General features: G+C 40.6%; 2 protein-coding genes across 5 annotated transcripts; one reads left to right on the forward strand and one right to left on the reverse strand.

Moving 5' to 3' along the window:
- Positions 1–8747, forward strand: snapc3 (small nuclear RNA activating complex, polypeptide 3). The gene is made up of 9 exons (XM_050043878.1): positions 1–248; positions 2390–2473; positions 2570–2648; positions 2758–2862; positions 2960–3109; positions 3234–3316; positions 6074–6232; positions 8159–8266; positions 8349–8747. Exons 1-9 carry the CDS (start codon positions 13–15, stop codon positions 8494–8496), a joined length of 1152 nt encoding a protein of 383 aa, XP_049899835.1. The 5' UTR covers positions 1–12; the 3' UTR covers positions 8497–8747.
- Positions 8748–11524: 2777 nt separating this feature from the next.
- On the reverse strand, positions 11525–25959 carry psip1a (PC4 and SFRS1 interacting protein 1a). 4 transcript variants are annotated; one of them, XM_050043874.1, is made up of 17 exons: positions 25818–25959; positions 25333–25422; positions 25026–25102; positions 24200–24338; positions 23776–23865; positions 23309–23428; positions 22097–22156; positions 21932–21992; positions 20931–21021; positions 20574–20748; positions 20393–20472; positions 20025–20080; positions 18529–18599; positions 15636–15737; positions 15315–15516; positions 12294–12390; positions 11525–11754 (listed from the first exon to the last, which is right to left on the reverse strand). In XM_050043874.1, the coding sequence occupies exons 2-17, from the start codon at positions 25402–25404 to the stop codon at positions 11724–11726; spliced, it is 1524 nt and encodes a 507-aa protein (XP_049899831.1). In that variant the 5' UTR covers positions 25405–25422; positions 25818–25959; the 3' UTR covers positions 11525–11723. The 4 variants fall into 4 exon arrangements, with proteins under 4 accessions (XP_049899831.1, XP_049899830.1, XP_049899833.1 ...); XM_050043873.1 differs by having other exon boundaries at positions 20931–21027; XM_050043876.1 differs by lacking the exon at positions 23309–23428.
- Positions 25960–26387: the final 428 nt, after the last annotated feature.

The following is a 26387-nucleotide window of genomic DNA, read 5'->3' on the forward strand; positions in this document are numbered from 1 at the left end:
ATTCAGGAAAACATGGCGACTTCGTCCAAACCTTCGACAGACCCCAACACAAACATCCCAGATTATGAACACGCTGATGTCAACAGTAAAGTGTTTCATATCGGCTCTTTTAGAGACGAGTGGCTGAAGAGACTGAAGCCGAGTAACTTCTCCTACCAGCAGGAGGACGAGGACACGTTCAATGCTAACTTTGCTAAAGAGATGGGCATCAGTGCGGAGACCATGGCTGACCTCAAGTCCATCTGCAGGTAACGGTCGTCACACCAACGTTACACTGTAACGGTTAGCTTAGTTAGCTAACGGCTAAGTATCAGTGTTAAAGAAGCACTCAGGGTTGAAATACTCTGTTGAAGTACCAATTTATATGTTTATTTTATTTCTATTTTAAATCTCAATCTGCGAAGTTACTGCTAACTAAATGAACCAAATTAATGTAACTGAGTGAATTTTTCCCACTAAGATGTAGTTGAGTATAGGTATAAAGTAGCAGAAAATGAAAATACTTAGTGTAAGTGCCTTAAAATTGTACTCAAATATAACACTTGAGTAAATGTACTTAGCCTAGTTTCTTTCTACCAGTGCTAAATATGTGTAAATAAACAAACACTGATCACCAATGATAAGCAAACATAAGCATACTGTAGGCTACATAACAGCTACAGTAGTTGCAAGTGGGCATGAAAATGAGAATTTACAGTCATTGCACAGTGTGTATACAGTTTTAATTGTGATATTAATCACATGTAGGTAGCTTACATAAGCACAGTTAATGGGGTGATATTGAAAATGCAATATGGCTATGTGCAATATCCAAATTGCAAGAGCTGCATTTTTTTTATGATAGTAAAATGTGTCACAACATAACATTATAAATGAAGCATTGTGGTGCCATGATGTCCAGGCCTACAGACCAATTCCAGGCATAAGGGAATGTGCTTGGTTGGGACAGACTCCAAAAAATATCACAGCACCATCATTTTATTTTCTGTAACCACTCATCCTTTTGGGGGTCACGGGGGCTACTGGAGCTGGAGCTGGAGCCTATCCCAGCTGACAATTGCAGGGCTGACACAGACAGACAGACAGAGGCGGACAACCATTCATGCTCACATTCACACCTACAGGCAATTTAGAGTCACCAGTCCAAACACATGCAGATGTGTTTGGACTGTTGGAGTAACATGCAAACTCTGCACAGAAGGGCTCCCCCACCCCAGGGTTCAAACCAGGAACCCTCTTGCTGTGAGGCGAGAAGGCTAATAATAACAATCGGATTTCTTTTTTGCATATTGTGCAGCACCAAGTCCATACTGCAGATGTTTTGCTATGGCAGCGTTTTTGCACAGTACAGCTGTTTCCCTCCTCTAATGAAGAAGACAACATGTGTCTCTTGACTTTTTCATTTCAAATTCAAGTCTTCATCAAATCACCTGTGAGAAAATAAGGCTGCATTGTATTTTGTGTTAATATTTACATTAACAGCGATAATGCTAGGATACACCACCCAGACATAGAGTTGGGCGATATGGAGAATGGAAAATCAGATAACATAATATTTTTGACCAGATATATCATTATAGCGATTGTAATATTTACACAATGAGATTATTGATAAACAATCATCAGAGATGTGGATTCAATGACTAAGAGGGTAAAGACTAATAATAGAACAGATTTAACAGTCTGGTAAGATCATAAAATTACATAACTTTACTGTAATGGAGCCTTTAAAACAAGGAAAAGACAACACTTACAATGCTACAATATCTAAGACGATATCTGGTCTCATATCAAGATATTGATTTAATATGGATGGATGGATATATTTCCCAGCCCTACCTACGTAGCTGCTATGTAAGTAACAAAGTTGGGCACTAAAAACTACAACTTCTATGTATCTAATGTGTGTTACTGTGATTTATAGTATGACCATATAATCGTAGGCAGCATGGTGGTTCTCCCCATGTCAGCGTGGGTTTTCTCTGGGTACTCCGGCTTCCTCCCACAGTCCAAAGACATGCAGGTTAATTGGTGACTCTAAATTGTCCATAGTTGTGAATGTGAGTGTGAATGGTTGTCTGTCTCTATGTGTCAGCCCTGTGATAGTCTGGTGACCTGTCCAGGGTGTACCCTGCCACTCACCCAATGTCAGCTGGGATAAGCTCCAGCCACCCTGCAACCCATAACAGGATAAGTGGTTACGGGAAATGAATGAATGAACGTACAGTTGGGTGCACGCTCACTGTATTTTGCACATTGCTTTCTCTGCTACAGTATTTTGTAACAAAGAAAACAGTATTTTGTCAGTCTACTGAAGGCTTCCTTTTGTCAGTATTTACCATGTTTGCAAACTACTTACATTACTATGTTTTTATGTTTACCTTTCAAGTGTTGATTCGCTCCGTTGCCACCCTGAGGATCAGCAGCCTGATACAGAAGTTGTTCCTCCAGACCCAACGCTGAAAACACTTGTGTATGATTCTTCCTCATGTGTTACAATTTATATTGTGTGTTGGACAAACCAAAAGCATGTAAACATATGAAATGTTCTGTGATTTGTGTTTAACAGACAAAGAAAAAAGAGACAAGATTACAGAGCTTCTCTAAAAATCAACAAGAATAGACACGACCTCTACGCGGATGAACTGGTGGGTCCGTTAGAGTACAATAGATATTGTTCTGGTTGACAGAGGTGGTGCAAGACACGTGTAACCTTCCTTAAATCTTAATATAATATATTCTCTGTGTGATTTCCAGGAGCGTTTAACTGTTGGTAGGAAACCAGAGGAGGTGGCCAACATTGTTCCTGAAGGAGAAGTCATTCTAACCATCAACGTCTACTACCCGGCTGTTTTTGAGAGAGTGAGCTTTCACCTTTCTCAGGGTGCCAGAAACCCTCCAGATATGACAGTGTGTTATTCTCCATGGTCCTAACAGTTTCCTTCTATCCCCTCCTTAGTTTAGCTACGTCAGACCCCACATAAGTCTGCTGATGACGGGCTCCCACACCTTGGCAGAGCTCAGGGATGCCATCTGCTGTGTCAGCGAATTGCAAGTGTGTGGAGAGTTCAGCAACACGCCGGACATGGCGCCTGACTTCATCAGCAAAGTGAGTGCACGTACAGTTCATCTGAAATCACGAGCAAGACCTGAACATAATTATTCTGTACCTCTCAGTTTAGGAAAAAATCTCTTAAAACCTTGAGGTGATATTTTTACGTTTTCTGTTTCAGGATCATTTCAAGTCAGCTTTCTTTTTCTTCGAAGGAGTTTTCTATAACGACATGCGATACCGAGAGTGTCAGGACATCAGCATGTAAGTTCTTCCTCCTGTGTAGTTGAATGATGGGTTATGGTAATCTCCTCTCGCTGTAATCAGCTGCAAAGGTAAAACTTCTGTTCGACCAAAATCCCTTTTTGCCTGATCATTTAAATGAAAAGTTTGACATTTTCATTTATTCACTTTCTTTCCAACATGAGGGGATTGATACCACTCATGTCTGTGTTTTAAGCAGAAGCCACAGCCAGGAGGTGATTAACTTAGATGCGCATAAAGACTGGAAGCAGGGTGAAACAGTTATCCCTGCTCACTCCAGAGTTAAAAGATAAGACTACACATGAGCGCAGAATTTAAAGCAAAGCGTTCATCTTAGATATGTCACTGTTTATTGTTCATAATACTGGTGTAAAATTAGTAAAAAAAGATTTGAGGAAGAAAGCAAATCATTTAATCAAGTTTCTTAGTAAATTTATTGGGATAAAACCTGTGCCATCTCGTTTTCGAAGGTCTCCCAACATATATCACAATAACTACAAAACAACAGAGGAGTGACAGAATAAATAAGAAAATGGAAATACAGTTATAAATATGGCACTGTACAGACAATAGGAAAAAAAAATCCACACACACAAAACAGAGACAAACCACATTCAGAATTAAATTAAATTGTGCAAATGTTACAACCACAAGGTGGCCAAAGTGACCAATAATAGTAAGGTGTGACTGGATAAGTCCATCTCAAAGTAAGTAAATAGGGCTTTCTCAAACATACTAAGTGTTGAAATGGATCTGATATCAACAGTGAAATTATTCCAGCACTTTGCCCAATTGTTTTCTCAGTGTAAGCAACAGAGATATAATGCTGGACAGATTACCTAACTTGGTAATATGAGGTAAAAGGTACAAGAAAATACTGTTGTAAATTTTCTCACATTCAGAGTTTGCCATTTAAGTGCATCACGCATTGTGCACTATCATATTTTTGTGGTTTTAAGTGGAACATTTTCAATGTCTTCATTATAACCAGTTTGTAACAGCATAGTAATATATGTAATAATAATGTGAAAACATTTTGTTGTTTTGATTGAATTTAGATTATTTCGTGGCAGGGTCACCCACACATTCATTTATTCGCTGCAGCCATGATTCAAACATATGCCGCCATGTTTTGATTTTCTGTTTTAGGAGCTGGACCATTCATTAGGTGCGCTGTTGGAACATGTATATCACTCGGTTATTCATAGCGCCTCAGTCTCACAGCGCCGAGTGTACTCAGGGCTCTAACTGAGCAGCAGAATGGTAGGCGCAGTGAAAGTGAAACTGAACCATTCACGAGGCATGGTCTAAAAGTTTGCTTTAACTCACAAACAGATGCTCCTCTCATCCATCAATCTGATCAGCTCTCATCGGATTGACTGCCTACACTGTGTTCATGGACCCACAAAGTCCAGTTCTGTGGGAAACGTTTCTTTATATTGAGTCTAAAACCTATGAATCCACACCAGAATTAGAGTTGCTTAGATACTGACGCCATTTCCTTTGATACTACCTAAAATAATGGATTGGGTACTGGGAGTATGACTTTATGTACTGATCCGGTACCACTGAATTAATACCCGAGGTTGTCTATGTCATATAGGACATCAAAGTACTCTCTTTACTATTTTTAGAATATCTCTCTATGGGGTCTAGAAATTTGCTTCAACTGGCAGCGACTTCCTCACCGTTGTAGCTTTCCAACGAGCACTTAAGTGCAATCGTATCCCTTTCAGAAGCTTTGTAATACAACATGGAAGAGCATTTTTTTAGCACCTTTATAAGACTAATAAATCCAATGATGAATGTCTTCTATAATCATCTATCCATTTATCCATGTTGAAAGAAGTTGTTCCTAGCCATCAGCATATGTCATGACAGCACTGATCCCGGAGGCCATGCACAGTGGAACATGACATTTACCCCATCCTTGCGTCAGTAGACTTGTGCCGTTTGGGCAGCAACAGAAGTGATGAGTAGAATATCATGAGTGTAATAAATAATGTGTAGATTATCCTTTGCACTCTTGGATGGTATTGTAAGGCAGGTGCCCAGGGCATACTGACAATTCATGGATATATATGTCAGATATGATACTTTTTATTCCCTTTTACACATTTAATTTGTCTTATTGACACAGAAATTTGTAAGTAGTATCAGATTGGTACTTGGCATCAGCTGATATGCTAGTTCAGGTACTGGAATTGTTATTTGGAAAGAAAAAATGGTATCTCTAATCAAAATGCCATCTTCAGGCCTCTACTGTAATGTAGGGCAGGCTGTGAACTCTGGACAAAAATTCAGATAAATATCATTCTGGGGCTGTTTATAACACCACAGGTTATGCAATTAGCTGCTGATAGCAGCATGAACAATGACATCTTGGTTTCAGAGTGTATTTTGTGACTCCTTGTGATTGCTGTTTGGAACTAGATGTTTGTTTACGGGAATTACAGCCCAGTTTATTAAAATAATTAATCATGCTTTTATTTAGAGCAGAGAAAGTGGTTAAAAGTATTTAGGGCAGAACATTGCACCTCCATTCACACTGAAATACTCAAAAGTCTTGAACTGTGAAATGGTTGCCGGAAAATGGATGTGATGGTGTTGCCACAAAACAAAACTGTCTTCTCAGGTTTAAACCAATAAACATGGAAGCTACCGGAAACTGGAAGTTTAATGCCACATGCTATTTAAAAATGAACAGAAGTGTCTCGTATGATCCTATGATGTATTTTCTGCATTTTTACGATACAGGACTACCATTGAATGGGCAAAGGCCCACAACTTCCCATCCTACAGCCAGGCCAAGATGGAGGACACACGATTTGTGGATCTGAAAGTGAAAGTGGGCTTCCCGTACCTTTACTGTCACCAGGGAGACTGCGAACATCTCGTCATCATCACAGACGTCAGGTCAGTGCTGTGTGTTTTTTCTTTATATTGTTAAACAGCTGTTCAGTTATTTTATCCATCTTCTTTGTTACTGTTCCATAGCAGGAAATAACTCTTATATATCATACGTGGCTATTTGATATTTATGATTGTATTTAATGTTCTGTTTCACATTTTGTTCTTCATCATCTTGTATTATTTTATATGTGGTCCCGCTAGCAACATGGCTGTAAGTTGGCCAACCACTTTTGGTTCAGACTGAAATGTCGAAACAACTGTTGGATGAATTGCCATGAAATCTTGTACAAACAGTCATGGTCCCCAGAGGATTCATCCAACTGACTTGAAATCCAGTGCCACCAGCAGATCAAATCATTCACTTATCCAGAAATATCTCTACATATACAAGATGGATTAGCACGAAGATTCATGTCCCATAGGGGATGAATTGTAATGACTTTGGTGAACCTTTGACCTTTCCTCTAGTGCCACTAGCAAGTTGATATTTGTCTACAGCTGCAAGCATAGCGGAACGCTTTTAAGGTCCTGTTTATACCCTGTATAAACATGCATCTTGTATGATCTGATCACAAGTGGACAGCGCTTAATGAAAGTGTAAACAACCACCAAGATGCATTGTGATCTGACCACTCAAACCACTTGCTGAGGTGGTCTGGGACGCGTTTGACCAAGATGGACTGTGCCATCAATGCGCAGTCCTATATAAACGCTCTATAACCTGTCCATTTTACAAGTTCGAGTGACCATCCATTGTTTTGCCGTATGGAAGAAGAGGAAATTTGCTTTCAATCTGTACATTTCAAACACTCAAACCAAGTAACACACAGGAAGTAAACAACCAAGAAAATCTCAACGACACGACACAAGTCAACAACAGTGACCTGAGGCTATTTAAAGCAGTGATGGCTGAGGGCACAAGACTCCTCCCAAAGCAAGATTTCTTGCAGAGTAGTTTTGTATATCTGCAGCCAGAGGGAAGGAGGATAGAGCATGTTGGCCCTGGTCCTTCCTGTCCTTGGGAAGACTGGGAAGGGAGCGCTTTTTGTGGCTGGTTGTGGTCATTCGTAAGGGGGAGACCCAGGATGTGAGTTTTGTTTCAGTAGCATGGGGGTCCTGGGGGACAGGGGAGGCAGTGCTTTGTCAAGGCAGGTCTTGGTCCTTTCTGCCCTTGGGGTGACTGGGAAGGGACCACTTGTTGTGGCTGGTCCTGATCATTCCTGAGGGGTACACCCTGGGCAGTAATGTTGACAGGTTATATAGTTATATAGAAATGTAGAGGGGTGGCAGTGGTTTTTTACTTTTAGTCGTACTCTGCAGTCTATAACATGACTGCTTCAACAGAAAATGTGAAGGTACGTCACACCGTGTGGGATGCGGGCACCATCTTGTGAGGTACTCGCTCTGTTACCAAAGTGTATGCACTCAGTTTAAAAACAAGATAGTTCACGATATCGGGTGTGTGAGTAGAGGTAGTGCATTGTGTCAGTGAAGTACATCTTTGCCACATTGAACTACCAGTGCAGCTTCCAGGGGTCATTTTATCTCTTTGGAACTGTAATCATGAATTAGGTGCTTGTTCTGAGTTCGAAGCACATGCTGGTATGGAAAATGTCGCGATCATACCCTGTACTTAAACAAACTATACGCCTACAACAATTTTACACAGTGGTTTGATTTGTGGGCAGAGTGCCTGCAACATGATGCTCTCTGAATCTCTGTATTATTTATACAAGATTTTGGAATAAAGCACTTCGTTGTCAGACACGCTGCACTCACAAGGCTTTACAGCACGTATAGATGCGTAAATGTTCCAGCTGATTTATTGTCTGCTTGAAAGCAGCTCTTAATATCGTGAATGTGGGGCAAATCTGTGTTCTCATCGTTCAAACTTTTAAGAAATTGACTTGGTCCTTTGATCTATTACAGACTGGCCCATAAGAAGGACTGCCTGGACAGGAAGCTGTACCCACTCCTCACACACAAGCACAGGGTCGTCACCCAGAAGTGTGCCGTCTGCCACGTCTTCATTGGAAGGTGTGTAAAAATCAGCGATGCATTAACGGCTTTGGTGTTCTCAGACTGTGAATTCAAGTTTGACATCCCTGACTCTTTCCAGATGGATTACTTCCAACGATCAGTTTGCTCCGAGTGACCCGTGTCTCTTCTGTGACAAGTGCTTCCGGATGCTGCATTACGATGCTCAAGGCAACAAGCTAGGAGACTTCCTGGCCTATCCCTACGTGGACCGTGGTGCATTCAACTAATGCTGTTCTTTGGTGAACCTCTAAGATAAATGCTGTATAATACAGTGAAATGTTTTGATATTTCCGAGAGAAATGTTTTGGGATTTACGATGTTTATTTTGTTAAAAAATGAACTGTTTTCGTTTAGTAATGCTTTGATTTTACAAACTACCTTGTTTGAAATAAACAGCAAATGTAAATGTTTTACTGAGCTGTGAATTTCTTCATGTCAAAGCCTCATTGCACATTTCAGTTGACAAAGTAATCACTGAAGATCTTAAAAAGATCCCATCATAAAAACTGTTTCACATTTTACATATCTCCCTGCAACATTAAATATTCATTACTAATTGCAACATCAAACAAAAATCACATGTAAGTTTGAAAAAGGTTTTTAGTTTTATTATGAGTTAAATAGTGTTGTAGTACTCGAGATTGGTCTTGGTCTCGTCTGTGAGTTGACAGCATTTTAACTCAGTTTTGTCTCGTCTCAGACAAAAGAGGACTGGCTTTTATCTCAAGACAATTCAAAACCACAACTGCGCAGATATCTCTAAACTGCCTGTGCAAAGAAAATGTAGTGTTAAATTGAGATGGTGAAGTTATTTTCAGCTCCTTAGTGTTTGTATTTGTTTGGTCATAAAAATCAAAGTAAAATTCCTACATAAAATTCACCTCTGCAATTCCTTTTGATTATAAGGAAAAACAGGGAGTGCTGCACTGGGTAAGGCTGTATGTAGATAGCTGTAAAAAACAAACAAACAAACAAATCAACGTGTTTTGACTAGAGACTCTTAATCAGGGTGAAGACTCATCACCCTTCATAACCCTGATGACACTCTAGTCAAAACTCGTTAGTTGGAGCACCCACCGTGGATCGGAGGTACCTCTGGGGTACCAGCACGTCCCTCAAATGTTCGTCAGGCTGAAGCCTTGAGCTCTTTGTCCTGTTCCTCGGGTCATGCCTGAGCAGTTTTTGTGATGTGGCATGGTGCATTGTCCTGCTGGGGGGGCCACTGTAGCATCCACATGAATGCCAGGACCCAAGGTTTCCCAGCAGAACATTGCACTGTAACAAGATGATCAATGTTGCTCACTTAACCCACCAGTGGTTTTAATGTTTTGGCTGATCGGTGTATAGTATGGCAATAAAAAAGGTGAATGAAGAGGAATTTGTATTTGTTTTCTGAGGACATTTTTATGGGAATGTGGATCTCTTAGATCAATCTGAGGAGTGCCTGGTTAGCATGTTTCACATTTTATGGAAAGTGAGTCTTGCAGTGTGGGACTCATACTGGTCAGGGGCTGTGTTCCCAAATATTCTGTGGGTACCCTCAGAGAGCTCCTAACTTAGCCTAAGAAAATTAGTAAGGAGTCCTAGCTTAGGAGTGATTTAGGAAAGTTCTCAGAGCAACTTTTACCTTAGTGAAGAGGCATGGTTGACCCAGTTGCTAGGTATGATCCCTTCTTTTAACAGATGTGATTGGTTGTCACAGACATCCTTTTGTGAGCCTGCAAGGTGTGAACACCCAGTGGAAATTAAATTAACTGTGTGATAATATCAGACTGTGAAAGTGTTGGCGTTGTTCGCGTGATCATTCTGCTGATGGAGGGCTGTCATCGCTGTTGCATTTTTCCAGTTGCCAAATATCTTGGTGTTGTGATCACATTAATATCTGGCGTTGTAATGTAAGGTAGGAAATGTGTGCATATCTCTTACAAAACAGACTACAGGATCTAATGTGTAGCATTTCATTATTTCACTCATTCATTGTGACCTCTTAGTCTGTCTGCTATTTTCTCTTCTCCTTAAGAAACTCTTTAAGTCCTCTTCCCTACTCCCAACAGTTCTTCACCTTAAAAGATCTTTTGAGGGCAAAGATGCTCTGTGAATAACTTTTTTCTTCTAGAATATCATCACAAGGAGCAACTCTTAGATCAAGGAAGCTTTGTGAATACCGCCCCAGGTCTTGGTCTCAACCTTTCACAGTCTTGGTCATGTCTCAGACTTGATTCTCTGGTCTTGGTTTAGATGGTCGTTATGACACACTACAGTCAGATAATCTGCTTCATCAAGATGTTTCAGTGGGTTTCGATCAGATTTGATGGAGAGCAGCCTGGCAACAATGGCAAAGGTCATTAGCTTTTGATTTAGCTATTGCTACACCTTAATCGGGACACATTCATATTTTTTTGTCGTCTTCTACCAAACGAGTCCCACTCCCTTTAAAATGCTGACAGCAGCCAAAAATACGGAAATTTTGTTGAATAACTAAAACCCCATCAGTCATAGTTAGAAGCTTATTAAGGAAACTAGTTTGGCCACAAGTTTCCAGCGGAACAAATATAACTCAGTAGCAATAGTAACATGACACAGCAATAAACCTGCTGATGAAACGGTCAAAGCCTTGCAAACAAAATTAAACTTCAACAGATAATCAACGGTGTTGTTTCCACATCTTTGTGAAGTGCTCTAAAAAACACAACAGCAGTGTTTGAGCGTACCATGTGATATCTGTGCAATCACTGTACATATCTGATTAAAGACAACAAGCAGTACTTTAAGTGATACTTTATTATTGGATGCTTAAACAGGTCATCAGACAGGCACAAAAATATTCTTATTTACATCTACGTTAAAAACAGAACTTTTAAAAACAGACAGTTGAATGTGAGAAAACTTGGCAAAATAAACTTTGGCAAATTTTCTGTTTGTGAATCTTTAAAATGTTAATGAAACCGACATTAGACACAGTAATGTTGCTTCTAAGTTTAACTAAATCTTTGACCTTCAAATAATCTGTAAGTGAAGTTAAGATCAACTTGTAAATGTCAAAAAAACTATTTAAATGTATATGAAATGATTGCGTTTAATCAAAACCATCTACTCCAGTTGAAAAATGGGACTAAAAGGTGCTAACCTCGTCCCTGTGAGCATGCTCACTAAGATCTACGTTCAAGTTGCTGCTACAAGCTCTTAGTCTTGACACAGACGTAACTCAAATTCAACAGGTGTGACACAAAGTAAAAAAATAAAATATGCAGTCAGTCTTCATGTTGGGAGTGGATGGGTTTGATGTCCTGGAACCTTTAAGCAGCATCACTGACAGAGACAGTTGGTAAACTGGAAACCAGTGATCATGATCAGTCATCAAAAGGAACTGGACAGGAAATCCCAGTTGTTCAGCCCAGTTTGGACACGAGTACAGCAGCAAATGTCTTCTCCTTCCTTCAGGCATGTACGTCACTCAAGTGGACTCTTCCTGATCTTTTGGAGCACTATGGTCCAAGAGAATAAAGAAATGAGTTAAGACGGTATCGGCTGTGTGGTGTAGCTTAACGCTTCAATATTACACTGGGTGCCATGTTCTTTATGTACACCAAACACGGCTGCTGTGGTTAATCTCGAGTCAATTCCACATACACTGTGTCCTGATGCTCACCCATACAGCACCAAATGTGTATTAATCCACTGCTTAAAATAGTCCCCAACAAAACATTTTACTGCAGTTTAATAAAATCTGCTGAAAACTAAAATAGCCGGCTGTTTTAGGAAATGACTTTAAAAATGGCAGTATAAACTTGAACTTAAAAGGTTAAAGGAGCAGTGTGTAGGATTTAGGGGGCGTTATCAGCAGAAATGGAAAATAATAAGTTTAATTTCTTTAGTGTATTACCTTACCTTAGATTGAGTCATTTTTATCTACACAGGGAGCATGTCCTCCATGTTTCTACAGTATCCCAGAATGGACAAACCAAACACTGGCTCTAGCTTTTTCGCATTTGCCACTGTAGTTAGCAGCCCCTGGGTCAACTACCTGTGATTTTCTCCCACCGATGTGTCTTCAGGAATCTTCTCTTTGTCTGTCTCCTGCCTCTTCTCCTCGGGGCTGATATCACCATTTGTCATCTTGTCTTTAGGCGGTGCACAGAGAGACACACAGACTCAGTCAGACAGAACATAACTACACAACCTACAACACCGCAGAGAGGAGACCTCACAGGAGCATGTGATGACACATGCTGAGCTCCAGACCTTACTGAGATAAACTGGATTTTCCATCCATTTGCCATGCCTTGGTGTGAAAGAGAGACCTTTCACGGTGTCACTACTTTTAGTGGAAGTATAGTACGTGTATAATTATAACAAGCTGATGGAGCAAGGATGTGGCTCCGGACCTCTGATTACACTCAGTGTTCCTACTGAGAAAGTTAACCACAGAGATCCTATGATGTCCTCCTGGAAGGGATAAAATAAACTGAATGAAAGCTTCAATGTCTCTGTTGTCTGGCTGGTTTTCATATTTGACTCAGCTGGTCATACTTGATTAACCAATAACCAGCAGACAAAACCTAATTTATGACATAACTTATGACCCTGCCATCTCTCACGGTCCTAACTGTACTAATGTGCTAAAATACGACCAGCTTTGAAGATCCCTTACTTTTAATCTTTCTCTTCATATCATGAACATTTTATACAAAAATCATAATCATCAATAATGATAGCTAGCAAATAATGTGTGTCTCGAGACCTCAGCCTGTGAATGGCCTTAATGTGTACATAATTATTAAGTACTGAAAAGTATTAAAAGTTGACATCAATTGCTATAGTGACGATAACCGTGATCACTGGAAATGAAATATTGCTATCATGTTAATAGTACACATATGATGGGGCGTCGGTGGCTTAGTGGTAGAGCAGGCGCCCCATGTACAAGGCTGTTGCCGCAGCGGCCCAGGTACCACTCCAACCTGTGGCCCTTTGCTGCATGTCACTCCCTCTCTCTCTTCCCCTTCACACTTGTCTGTCCTATCAATTAAAGGCTAAAATGCCCCCAAAAATATCTTAATAATATCTTATCTCCCACCTTCAACACCATCTTGTTGTCTTTTCACTATCCATTAAGTGTAATTGCTCTGTTCGTATGCTTCTATACAGTTATGGTTACAGACTCTCTTCACCTCCCTACACGCATGTTTTGGGTGTTATTCATTTGCTCCCCAAAAAAGGAGGCAAAATGCACAATAAACAAAGATAATTTATTTTCATGATGTTTTTTGTTTAAATTTTCTTTAGATATCACAATAATAGTGTTATTGTTAACTCCTTCAGTGTCACAACATCGCAGGATTTTCCTAAAAAACAATGTATAGTCTCATACAAAAGTAATCCCTCTCAATCAACACTTATGACCCAGTAGCAGTGTGTGGTGGTGTATTTTTCTGCCCTGTGTTTCCTCTGCTCTGCCATTTAGGGTTGTGCATCGCCAGAGTGCTCAAGTAAGGTCAGGGCTTTATAAAAAAAAAAAAGGTAGCAACTAGATGCCATATTGTAAGCAACAAGCATCTGAGAGATACAGGATCGATAAACACAAATAAATCAAGGTGAAACGACAAACAAGAGTCGACCCGGTGAGCGTGTCTACAAACAGTAACTGACAATCATCCATAATATACCTTAAACAAGGGTGTAATGCAAAGTTTGGTATATTTTGTTAAAATAAAAAAGGGCTAAAACATGTTTGTATTTCCCAACAAAGGTATTGTTATACATGTACATAGACACCGCGGAGGTCCGCCCGGTAAAAGTGGACGTCCGCCAGCCCTGTGCGCGCAAAGCACGACTGTGCGGACTCCGCTCCGCGCACCGGTGTCACACAAAAGACTGTTCGGCATGTATTTTTCACATCGTGGGGATTTTTCACGGACATTTTTACACGGAGTCAGCTCCGCTTATAGTACGCCCGAGTCTGTGAGCACCTGTGTCTGCCTCTTCACCAAGCGCACAGCTAGCAGGAGAGAGAGGGGGGTGGGGCGGGGACTGAGCTAGGAGGTGCGAGTGCGCATGCGCCTCTACTGTAGCCTAGAGTGTGTTTAATAGTGACGGTGACAATTTTGTCTCGACGAAATCAAAGAATGCGCCACTATGGCAACACTTTGGCTTTGAGCCAGACGAAGGAGGCAACCCTTGTTTGCACTGATTGACTAAGCTGCAAAATTTATCTGTAAGGAATAAAAGAAACAACTTGTTACTGTCACTCTGTTGTCCTAAGGTCGTTTTTTATTTTAAATGAGTCAACTGCGCCCCCAAGTGGCGAAAATCCGGTATTACCAACTTGATGCGTTTTTTGTTTTTGTTTTTTTTTACAAAAACCGGACCGTTTTTTTTAATGCGTGTTTTTTTTTCCTCATACCGACCCAACCCTAATGAAAATGAATAAAGTTCTATTGACTGAAAAAAAAAACCCTCCCCTCAAAACTCTGACCAGTAAAATAGTGATAGCTGTTTTAGATGAGCCTCTAACACCAAAGACACCAAGCTGTATCAAATTAATTTTAACAAGGGACACGAAAGCAAGAGAGCAGTGGTAAAAAAAAAAAAACCAGAAAAAAAAAGAAAAGCAACAACAGTGAGCTGGTTAGATGGAGAGCTGCAGGTAACAGATGCTCACTTCGGTCTGTGTGAACTTCAATATTCGTGATACACTCAGTGCAGTTATCCAAACTGTGTGGAAACCCAGCATTAGTTACACCACTGAACACACACACAGAGGGAGCCAGTGTCTTAAAGAGTCAAAACTACTCTCTCATGATCAAACTCTTTTCTTGTTCGCCTATGAGTCATAATCATCCCTTGGACCAGTAATACTAAACCATGATGAACCATGCACCCATGTGAGCTAAATGCTAAATTGAAACAAGCAGCTACAGTGAAATAGAAAGGTCCCTTAAGGACAAACTAACAACTTCCTGTCTACATTATATGCTGTAACAATTCACTGTAGGGAGTTAGAAATGACTAGAAATGAAGTAACTGAATCTTTAGTACATAGTACCTGTGGTGTTTTCCTTGGCTTGTTCCACTCTCTTCAGCGCTCCTTTCTTGGCCTCCTCGTGCTGCCGTTGTTCAGCTAAAGACTTGTTAAGCACCTGGCTGAGCACACAGTCGCCTTCTCCAACCAGGAACATGCTCTTGAACTTGTTATACAACATGGTGGCCTTGTCCATGATGTCTTGGCTGGCCTTGAATCTGCGAATCTAAAACATAGGGAAAAAACCCACACATATCACCACTTAATAAAGTGGTTGGACACACACTTTGATTGCTCAATTTGAAACAGTCGTACATTAAATGGATTTTGGATGAGTGAGTGTACCTTTTTCAGTGTGGCAATAAGTTCGCTGTGTTTCTGCAGGTGCTGGGTCGTCACTTGAAGGGCACCGATCTCATCTAAAGCATCCAAGCACTTCTTCACATCCTGGTGAGGAGGGAGTCATGGATAAGAGTGGCATTGAAGCAAGCAAGAAAGATGTGTAGGAATTTAAAAGTAAAAAAAGAAAAAAAAAACAATTATCAAACTTAATCATCTATCCATTCATTTTAATCTGATTATTCGGGACCAGGTCAAGGGGGCACAAGGCTAAGCGAAGTACTCCAGACGTCCCTCTCCCCAGTAATGCTTTCTAGCTCCTGCTAGGGCATCCAGAGGTTTTCCCAGGCCAGACAAGATATATAATCCCTCAAGCATGTTGTGGGTCTACTCCTGGGCCTCCTAACAGTTGGACATGCCCAGAAAACCTCTATCACGAGGAGCCCAAGAGGCATCCTGATCAGATGCCCCAACCACCTCGACTGGCCCCTCTCGACGTGGCTCTACTCTGAGCTCGCTTCACATGTCTCAGCTCCTCACCCTATCTCTAAGGCTGAGCCCAGCCATCCTTTGAAAGAAACTCATTTCAGCCGCTTGTATCCGTGATCTCATTCTTTCAGTCACTACCCAAGGCTCATGACCATAGGTGAGGGTTGGAACATAGATGGACCAGTAAATCGGAGCATGGCCTCTCGCTAAGCTCCCTCTTCACCACGACAGTCTGGCAAAGCAAAACCCCCTGTCCATCTTGCGCTCAATTTTACCCTCACTCGTGATCAAAACCCTGAGATAATTGAACTCCTCTGCTTGGGGAAGTAACTCTCTCGCAACCCAGAGGGGGCAAGCCACCATCGTCTGGCCGAAAACCATGGTCTCAGACTTGGAGGTACTGACTCTCATCCCGACTTTTTCCACGGCCAGGACAGAATCTGCATTACTCCTCCTCAATCCAAGGTTTGACAATGGGTCCTTTCCTGCACCCTGGAATAAACTTTCCCAGGGAGGCTGAGCAGTGTGATACCACGCTGATTTCTGGTCCCCCTTTTAAAAAAAACAGGAACCACCACCTCGGTCTGCCACTCAAGAGGCACTGTACCTGACCTCCATGTGACAATGAAAAGGCATGTCAGCCAAGACAGCCCAACAATCTCAAGACCCTTCAGCATCTCTGGGCAAATCTCATCCACACCTGGTGCCTTGCCACCAAGGAGCTGTTTGACTACCTCAGCAACCTCTGCCAGTGATATGGGCCAGGGTGTCTTGATGGCCAGATTCAAAGTTAGTCATGAAGTATTACAAACAGTCCTCTACATTTACGGTCTGTCATTAAAGACAACCAATGTCGCCGACACTGTGACAGATAACAGCGTCTTGACTCTCATGTTGCCGACGTACCTCCGTGGCCCAGTTTCTGTAAATTCATGACAACTAGGGCCGTAACGGTACATGTATTTGTGTCGAACCGTTCGGTACGCGACTTTCGGTTCGGCACGACCCTGTACCGAATTATTGGCCGCAGGATATTATTTTATTTTATTTTGTTTTATTTTAATTCCGTTTTTGTGAGCCGAACCATTTAAAATATCTAGTTCCCCGACGGACATAATTGAGTGACGGACCGAGTCCGACCGTAAATCTCCGCTTTCACTTTGTGCAGCGCATTCTCGCATTTTGACAACATGGCAAGTGAGCCTGACGAACCTGAAGACCCACCCGCAAACCTTAAGTCCTCCGTTTGGGAACACTTTGGTTTCAGGGTAAAATACGAAGATGGAAATAAACAAGTGGACAAGACAAAAGCAGTGTGCCGACACTGCAGAACAGCGGTCGGGTATGTACTTGGAAACACGTCTAACATGCTAACGCATCTAAAGCGACACCACCCGAGTTTGAACGTTAACCGGCACGACTAGAAAAAGCAATCTGGTGCAAACTACGATATCGTCGTCGTTTAAAAAGAAAGAGCGTTTCCCTGACCATCGCGCTAAAGAAATAACCAACGCCATTGGAGTTGAGTAAAATTGTTTAAGCTGCACTTTAGATATAAGCATGTTTTGTTTACTGCACTTTAACAAAGTGGGAAAGCTAAGTAAGTTCCTAGTAAAACTGAATCTGAGCAGGCTTTAAAGCTGACCAGCTGCACTATACTTTTTATTTTAATTGAGTAAAACTGTTAAAGCAGAAATGTATATTTATATTTTTCATTCAAAAAATGTGTTAAAAAAACAGCAGGATTTTATTTTTCACTTTTATATTTCTATTTTCATTCAAACAATGTGAAAAAGCAGGATTTTATATATATTTGTTTCATTCAAATATTGTGTAAAAAGAGTTAACTGCTGTGGTGGTATGTTTTAATAAGGTTACCAATAAGTAAAAGATATTTAATAGTTGTCTATTTTTTTCATTACTGTACCGAAAAAAAAACGAACCGTGACTTGTGTATCGAGGTACGTACCGAACTGAGATTTTTGTGTACCGTTACACCCCTAATGACAACGTTTCCTATGTCAGAACTGTGAAACTGTGGATCTGTGATTCACCAAGTACAGTGGTTTATAAGGATGTGAGTCACAGGGTCACTGGCCTTGGGATACTGTCACAGTGTTTTGGTCATGAATGACTACCAACACAAGGGATTCTGGGACACATGAAATACACGAAGAGGAATATAGACTTCTAAAAGATGAATAATATTTAGATGAAATGATCATACTACACAGAGATGAAACCCTGAGCTGCAAATTGAGAGTCTGAGCATTTTGTCTTTGTTAGTTCAGTGCATGAGGGTGAAAAGGAACAAACACTGATTCACAAAGGTGTCAGTGTAGAAAGACGGACTTGGAAGAGAATATGTAGGTGTACGTTATATAATCTGACAGTGGAGAACACAACTTACAGGGTTGTCAATTTTCAGTGAAATCTTGATCTCACTGTGCAGTCGCTGGAGCTTCAGGTCAGTTGATATTTCTGTGGAGAAGAGAAGAGAAAATAAAACATTAAGGTGGAAATACTTTAGATTACATCACTGTTTTACAGATTTTAAATCAAGGGTGAATTTAAGGATATCTGTTTTTTGGGATACACAACAACCTTTTACCCTTGTGTAAATTTGTTTTAATCTGGCTGAAGCAATGTGCTTCGACTTGTTGTCAAAGCCACCGAAGAACTAAATTCGAGTCCGAATACTTGACCCTTCATTGAGTTGTCACAATGTCAGACTGCGGGACAAAATTAAAACAGCCTGAAGATTAAGTTTCTGCAGCACTGAATATGGACACTACCTTACATTTAGTCAGGCAAAAACCTGATAAGGATTAATTGTGAAAATGTTGAGGGGGTCATATTACAGCTACAGCGGGTCATTTTATGAGTTACATTTGCTCAAACTGTCACTACATCTGAAAGATGTGCATAAGACGGATAGTCTGCGAAAAAAGCATCATGTCCCTCCTCCTCTTTCTACTGCCTCTAATGGCATTTGCAAGAATCCACTGCGGCAACAACCGAACACGCAGCTGTCGATCATATCAATCACTGCACATGAACTCTGGTCAAACTGTCAGAGTAGGCAGCGCTGATCAAATACGGATGAAGACTCTTTTACTGCATTGTCCATTTCTAACCTGAAATATTTCCAGAAACATATTTAAGTGTACTGTTAAGCTGTAAAATAAGAGTTTGCTCTGCCACTGTGTACCGGCCAGACCAACTTTCTCATTTTACAGAGTTACATTACGTTGACCGGTTGCATTTTGATATTTAAGCTACAGTAGTGTTGTAGTGCTCAAGATCTGTTCTAGTCCCGAGACGGGTCTCAGAATCACTCTGTGAAGGTCTTGGTTTCATCCTGTCTCAGACAAAGAGGACTTGGGATTTCAGTCTGGTCAAGACCATAACTGCGGGGATATCAGCAAAGAAAAGATCCTGTACATAAAATTCACCTCTGCAATGCCTTTTCATTATTTTATCAAGACATTTCTCATGACACACTGATACATACAGCAAAGTAGAAACCAAAGCACAAAGCTTGGTGTGCGGACACAGTCGTTTTCTACTCCTGCCAGATGTTTCTTTGGTCCAGCACCCACTCCACTGGATGTTGGGATGTGCATCTCTTTTCTACTGTTTTTGACACTTATACATATGAACATATACAGTATGGCAATGAAAGAGATGAGGAAGGAGGAATCTTCCTTTGTTTTCAGTGGATGTTTTAATGGGAATGTGGATGTTTCAGATCAGTTTGAGGAGTGTCAATAGTTTGCATGTTCCACTTTTTATCATACATGTGTCATGCATTGTGGGACTCGCACTGGTCTGGTCTTGGTCTTGACTCGGTCTCGGTTTAGGTGGTCTTGACTACAACACTGAGCCATGGAACTCTCTACTCACCCTTTTTCTTGGCGCCTGTCCTCTCTTCATTTTTCTTCCCGTCATCTTTGTTTGTCCTGCAAGACAAAATAACTACACCATGTCAGAAACATATCCATTCCTCTACTGATTTTTTGAATTTATGTATATTATAATATTGGCTGATAAATAAAACAAGATTTATTTCTTATTGCACTTAATATTCAAGTTATTTCTCGAGTTAAAATGCAACATTTTCTGATGATTCCTTCTCAAATATAAACGTTTCTCCTCATATAACTGTAACTTAAATACTTTTGGATTGTTGGCTGATGGTTGGACCAGAATAAGCAACAAGAGGACATCATTTCAGGCTCTGATAACTCGATAGACATCATATGTATACGTACTCTCTCAATTCATCTGCTTTCCGCCGCCGCACATCTTTGTCCACTTCTGAGTTTTGGTGTTTCTTTCTGCCTTTGTTTTTCTGAGGGTAGAAGAAATCAAAAATCACGTGCATGAAATCATCATACTGACTGTTCATACAAATCTCTAACAAGGAGGCATTGTGTTGGACTGGACACCTGCCTCTTCATCATCAGAGCCTGAGGATCCTTCTTCCTTCTTCTTCTTCTTGGCGTCAGGCTCCTTCCCCTCTGCCTCCTTTCCTTTGCTGTCCTCCTTCTTTCTCTTCTCCTCCTCTCCACTCTTGGACTTGTCCTCTGCTGCCCTCTTTCTCTTTCTCTCCGACTCAGCAGTCTCCCTAAATGTGACAGAACATGTCTGTGAAGAGGCTATGGGGTGTCAAATTAACAAACTTATGATAAAAAAAATACACATGATTGGCATTATTGTCTTCTTTGCCCACCATCAGGAAAAAGGTAGCGTACAAGCAATAAACTTATGTGAGAATTCTGTGTGTACGTGGTGTGATCATGTGGTTACATTTCACTTCCTGAGCCTTGCTGTTCCTGCTGCTGCTGCAGCAAAAGTAACTTTTCACTCTTGGGCTTCCTGCCTCGTCGTTTAGGAGCCTCTGCAGCTGGTCACATGGACACAAAAACACACACCACAAATCCAGTTAATGCAAAGGAGAGCTGAATGACTGAATGAAAGATTTCCACTGACAGATGAAATCTAAAATTTGATATGGTGACGATGTCCTACAATCTCACGCTGCAAAATGTTTGTCACTGTCTCATATTTTTTCTAAATGTATATATCCATGGCATCTCCTGTGTACCTGTAGCTGTCTCATTATTGCTCTCTCATATAATCTCTCTCATCTGAAATAAGCCTGAACTTTCTAACATTATTTATGTCAATAGCACAAAGCCATTAAAGGAATACTTCACCCAAAATGACCATTTGTAAATCAATTAGACATGCCGTGTTACCTTGAATTTGTGAAGAAAACTTTGTTTTTCTCGCATAACTCCACAGAAAACAACGAACATACTGATTTATTGATTGACTGGCGACCACGTTTAAGAGCAAAACTATGTCAAAACATCCATTTACACACTCTCACACAACTCGTGCAGTATAATCCGAGTCTCATTTATCCAGTCGTACTCAAATGCATAAAATTTGGGGTCTGGCTTTGAAGAGAGCATAGATAAGTTTAATTATTAGTTCAGTTTTTAATAGTAGGGTTTAAGTGAAAATGCGTGTATCTGGGAAGTACTGAGCATATGACTGGATAAATGAGACGTGTGTTATACTGTGCAAGTTGTGCGAGAGTTCGTAAATGGATTATTTTTTCGTCTTTGTTAAACGTGTCCCCTAATCAATTAATATGTTCACTGTTTTCTGTGAGAAAAACAGGTTTTCTACCCAACTCAAGGAAACACAGCTGACTAACCGATATACAAATGGTGATTTTATGGGTAAAGCATTCCTTTAAACAGCATTATTAGTACTAACATAACAGGGGACACAATTACCTGAGGGACTAACAGGACTGGCAGGTGCATCCTGTTTTTCAGTCTCCTGCTCAACATGACTCTGGGGAAAAAATATAACACACCATCTTATACGTTTCCTGCAAACCATTATTTATAGATTATATTGACACACTAAAAGTAAACCCATTAATCAAAATTACAAACCTTTTTCTTTCTTCCTCGCTTGGGTTTAGGAGCATCTGTGGATTCTTTCTGTGCAGCACCCTGAAATCAACAGCTTCTGTTAATTCTCATTAATATAGCACCAACGTCTGCTGAAGTGAAAGCCAAGTAATCATGTCAATTGGACAATTAGATGATTGGATTGCAACCGCTTGACAAGAACAATTTAAATGTGTGAATCAATAGCACCATCTAGTGCGTAGCTGTGGTATTACAATCTGCAGTAATGAATGTGCCAGTGTTTCATTGAGAATAACTGTGTCCAAATTCCACACACACTCATTGTACACAATATAAACTGACACTTGAAGTGTGTACAGTTTTGGCAGTTCATACACATAATTAACTGTTTTTATCTCTGCTTTTTTAAATGCTTTCTTTTTGAGGGGGCTTGTTTTTCAATATTTTGTTTGTGGATCTGTTTCATTCCCATTTGAATTATTACTATTATTATTTTTGTAGCAGTGAGCTTCACTGCCTTTATGCATTTTGGAACAATAATGTAAATAACCAGCATGTGTTTTTGGTATTCATACTAACGATTGGGTATATTAAGTGTTTACAGTAAGGAATTGGGACACAGTTTATGACTTGTTAAAATATTGCAGAGACAGCAGAAAACAAAGAAGAGTCCGTCTCTTCCTGAGCAGAAGACATTAAGACATAAACAACTTACCTTTCTCCGCAGCACACGGAAAGCCATGCAGAAACAAAATAAAATCAACTAATTGCAAACAGTAGATTTGTGAATATGTGGACAGGGAGAGGCAGGAAATGGAAAGCAATAATTAAAATTGTCAGGGTGGTCTCAGAGAGGTAAAACAGAGAAGAAGGAAACCAATTATTTTTCTCATCTTCGCACATGTCCCAAACCTAAATCAATTTGATCCAGAACCAGCTGTGCTTACCAGATATTATTCAATCTTATCAATCATTTTTGTGGCAACACAGGGACGATTTTCTCAGATAATCATTTATCACCTCAGTGGCGTTAACACAGAAAAACCCAGAGAAGGCACTCTAATAAAAACATCAAGCACCAACGGATGTTTGTGGCCATCGACAAGAACTCTGATTCAAACAGAAAACACACAACCGGCTGAAAAAACCACCAAGTGTCACATGCTTTCCAATGGGGAGGGGGGTGGGGCGACCTGCGCCGCTTTATGGGATCCCAACATGCAAAGTACGTACATCCTGGTTCTGAGGACCCTGCTCAGAGATCAGAGACCCTTCCTCCTCCTCCTCCTCCAACTCCTCCTCCTCCTCCAACTCCACATTCTCTTTCTCCTGCTCAGCCTCACTTCCTGGAACCTGAATGCACCCAAGACACAGCATAGGACGCAGTGTGGTGGGGTAAACGAGTCTTGAAAGGGAGAAAAGTCAGCGAGTATCCGTCTGTTCCACACACTACTCTTAGCGTACAAGCCTTTTAATCTATCAATACAGAATGACACTGTTACTGTTGTAATTTATAAAGCTATTGCCTGCACTGATGTGGAATTCAAAGTGACGCAGACACACATTAGAGAAAGATTAGAGGAAAAAAAGCAAAAGAAAGAAGCTGACAACACAGGAACAAACCCTTGGGGTGTCAATGCAGTGAAGCAACTGTGTATATATCTATTTGTCAATGATACATTTGAAGGGCAAAAACTTACTTTGGGTTTTATCCCCTTGTTATCTGCTTCCTCCCCTCCTTCTGGGCCGCTGTCCGAATCCTTTTCAGTGAAAGATTCAGGGGGGACCGGCTTTAAACAAGCACAAAATTCAGTTAAATGAAACAAATCAGCAAAAGCACAGTAACTAAGACGCTCTAAACCAGCTATTTTTGTTTACCCCAACTTCTCTCTGGTAGCTTAAAACTACTACAAGCATAAAACATTTACTGTATGTTTAGATAGCCAGGGGAAGAACCCCAGTGAGGATAAAATTAAACACAAAAGCACTCATAAAAAAAACCTCTCAAAAACTCAGGGAGGTATAACAGAATGTGAGGTACAGTCAATCCAAGCCTGAGGCCAACGACTGGAGGATAAACACCGAAAAATATCTTTGGAGGAGGTATAGAGAAGAAAGATGTACCTTTGGTGCAGTGAGCTCAACCTTTGGGTTGTTCTCAATCTCCCACAATCCTTCGTTGAAGCCTTTCCTCTTGTTGGGCTTGGCATACTTGTCTTTGTTGGGCTGGTATGGAAAGATATCTTTTGGGCCCAGAAATGCTCTGTTTGAAAGAAGATAATTCAGAATGTCTGTTCATTTAAACCTTTCTGAAGTATTAAAAATGTAGTGTGTGTTTGCAGCAGCACACAGACACAGGTAACTCTGTCCAGCCAATCATCAACATTTACAAATCTACAGAAACACCTCCAATAGAACACAATAACTCAATATACTAAACTGGATAAAAGTGCTATGTCATTGTAACAATTCACTATTTAAAATGTCAATTTGTGCATACAATTTTAAAACTCTTACCCTTGGAATAACCACTGTCGCTTACTCACTCACCCAGGGGGATTTATAAGTACACTGAGACGCGTGCTTCATGCATTTCAGTGCATGAGGGAAAAAAAGCTTGCCACAAAATTCTTCAATTTTCTAGCACTTTAACATGTAAGTCATATTGGAAGGCCAGTGTGTTGTGGTAAATTTTGCAAGGAGGACTTAAAATTTAATATGCAGTTGGCTTTTTTCTCCACATTTTTTAAGGGCAACACACTTGTCTCTATCTGTTTTAACCATATAACAATGGATTTATTATTTTTTCCTGCATTGCCTGCAATACCTTCTATTTGTTTTGACTACTTAGACCTATGAAATATTAAATATCAATATCAAATGGTACTTTATCTTATGTGGGCCCATTAAAGTAAAGGACACAACAAATAGTTAGTGGCTGGTTACTCACGTTTCATGGGTGCCAAAGAAGAAGATGGGGAACTTGATATTAGATGGCTTCACAGCACCATCTGGGACTTCATCAATCTGGTAAACAAATGAGGAAAAATATATATTTATCCACAGCCGTGAATGACAAATCAAACGTCACTGTGTGGGTGTGTCCGTGGTTTTGGTCTGTGGAGTGGATGTGGGTTATTTGCTCACTTCTGGTGGATGGGTGTTTGCACATGCATTTAATTTTAATCACATTAACTTTAATTGTAATAAAATGTTGTATAACAGTACATGTGCCCATGATGAAGGCCCCTACTCACCCTTGCAGGCCAGTGTGGATAGCCCTTCATCTTGGCAAAGATCAGATCACCAGGTTTCCAATCTCGAGTCATGCTGGATGTGTTAGTAGGCTGAAAAGGGCAGGCAAAATTAACTTGATACACACCTTTACAGATCTGCTATGCAACTCACATCATCCATATTAAGGTGCATCTGCTCAGGCTTGTAAAACGTGTGCAGTACACATCCACACTCAGTGCCCCTCCCCCTGACCACCAGCCAACATCCTCTGGAGTCAACACTTCATTCAAACCTGACAGTCACATTCAGTGTCAGTAAAATGATCCTATATAACACACAGGCACTGAATGTACTCAAGCTAATGCCACTGACACTTGGCAGTGCACAGAAGCTAAGTTAACAAGCGTGAGCAGAGCAGGACGCCTCATCAACAAACACACACGCTAGCTAGCTTGTAGCTATTAAATGCTACCGGAACTACAACTGTCCCCTCCATTTCACTGACCTTCTGGTTTGTGCAGACGCCTGTAAGGAAGCCGAGTATCTGTTGTAATTTGGTAAAGTCTTCTAGCAGCAAAATATCTTAACAGGAAAACACAACGCTTCTTCTCTCCTCTGTCGGATGCACGTTTTCCGCTCCCGCGCAGGACGTCGAAAGACTGTACCATTATATGTCCGGACGGGGGGAGTCTGTTTTTATAACACGTCATTACCTGTGTTTTCGGTTTTTTAAGAAGCAGACTCAAAAGCTTTAGCTACTTTAGGAAAAAAAATAAATGTTTGTAAAGTTATACAGTGAGTCAAAATTACGCCAAATCTGATTTTGTGAGTGCATTATTTGTTACAGTACCCAGGCTGAGCATCTTCCGTACAAAGATCGTCTACACCAGCATTTGGTTTGGGAAAAAAGTGGGCGTTGACTTCCACGCATGCGTTGTCAATTCAACATTTACAAACAGAAACAGCCACACTAAACGTCGTTGCTATACACATTTTTAGAGGCAAACTTACAATGACATCCTTTTTCTAAGAGTATCCGACTCATAACATATACATGTAATGTACATTTGCTTAA

The sequence above is a fragment of the Epinephelus moara genome, chromosome 5 (assembly GCF_006386435.1).
Source record: "Epinephelus moara isolate mb chromosome 5, YSFRI_EMoa_1.0, whole genome shotgun sequence".
NCBI lineage: Eukaryota > Metazoa > Chordata > Actinopteri > Perciformes > Serranidae > Epinephelus > Epinephelus moara.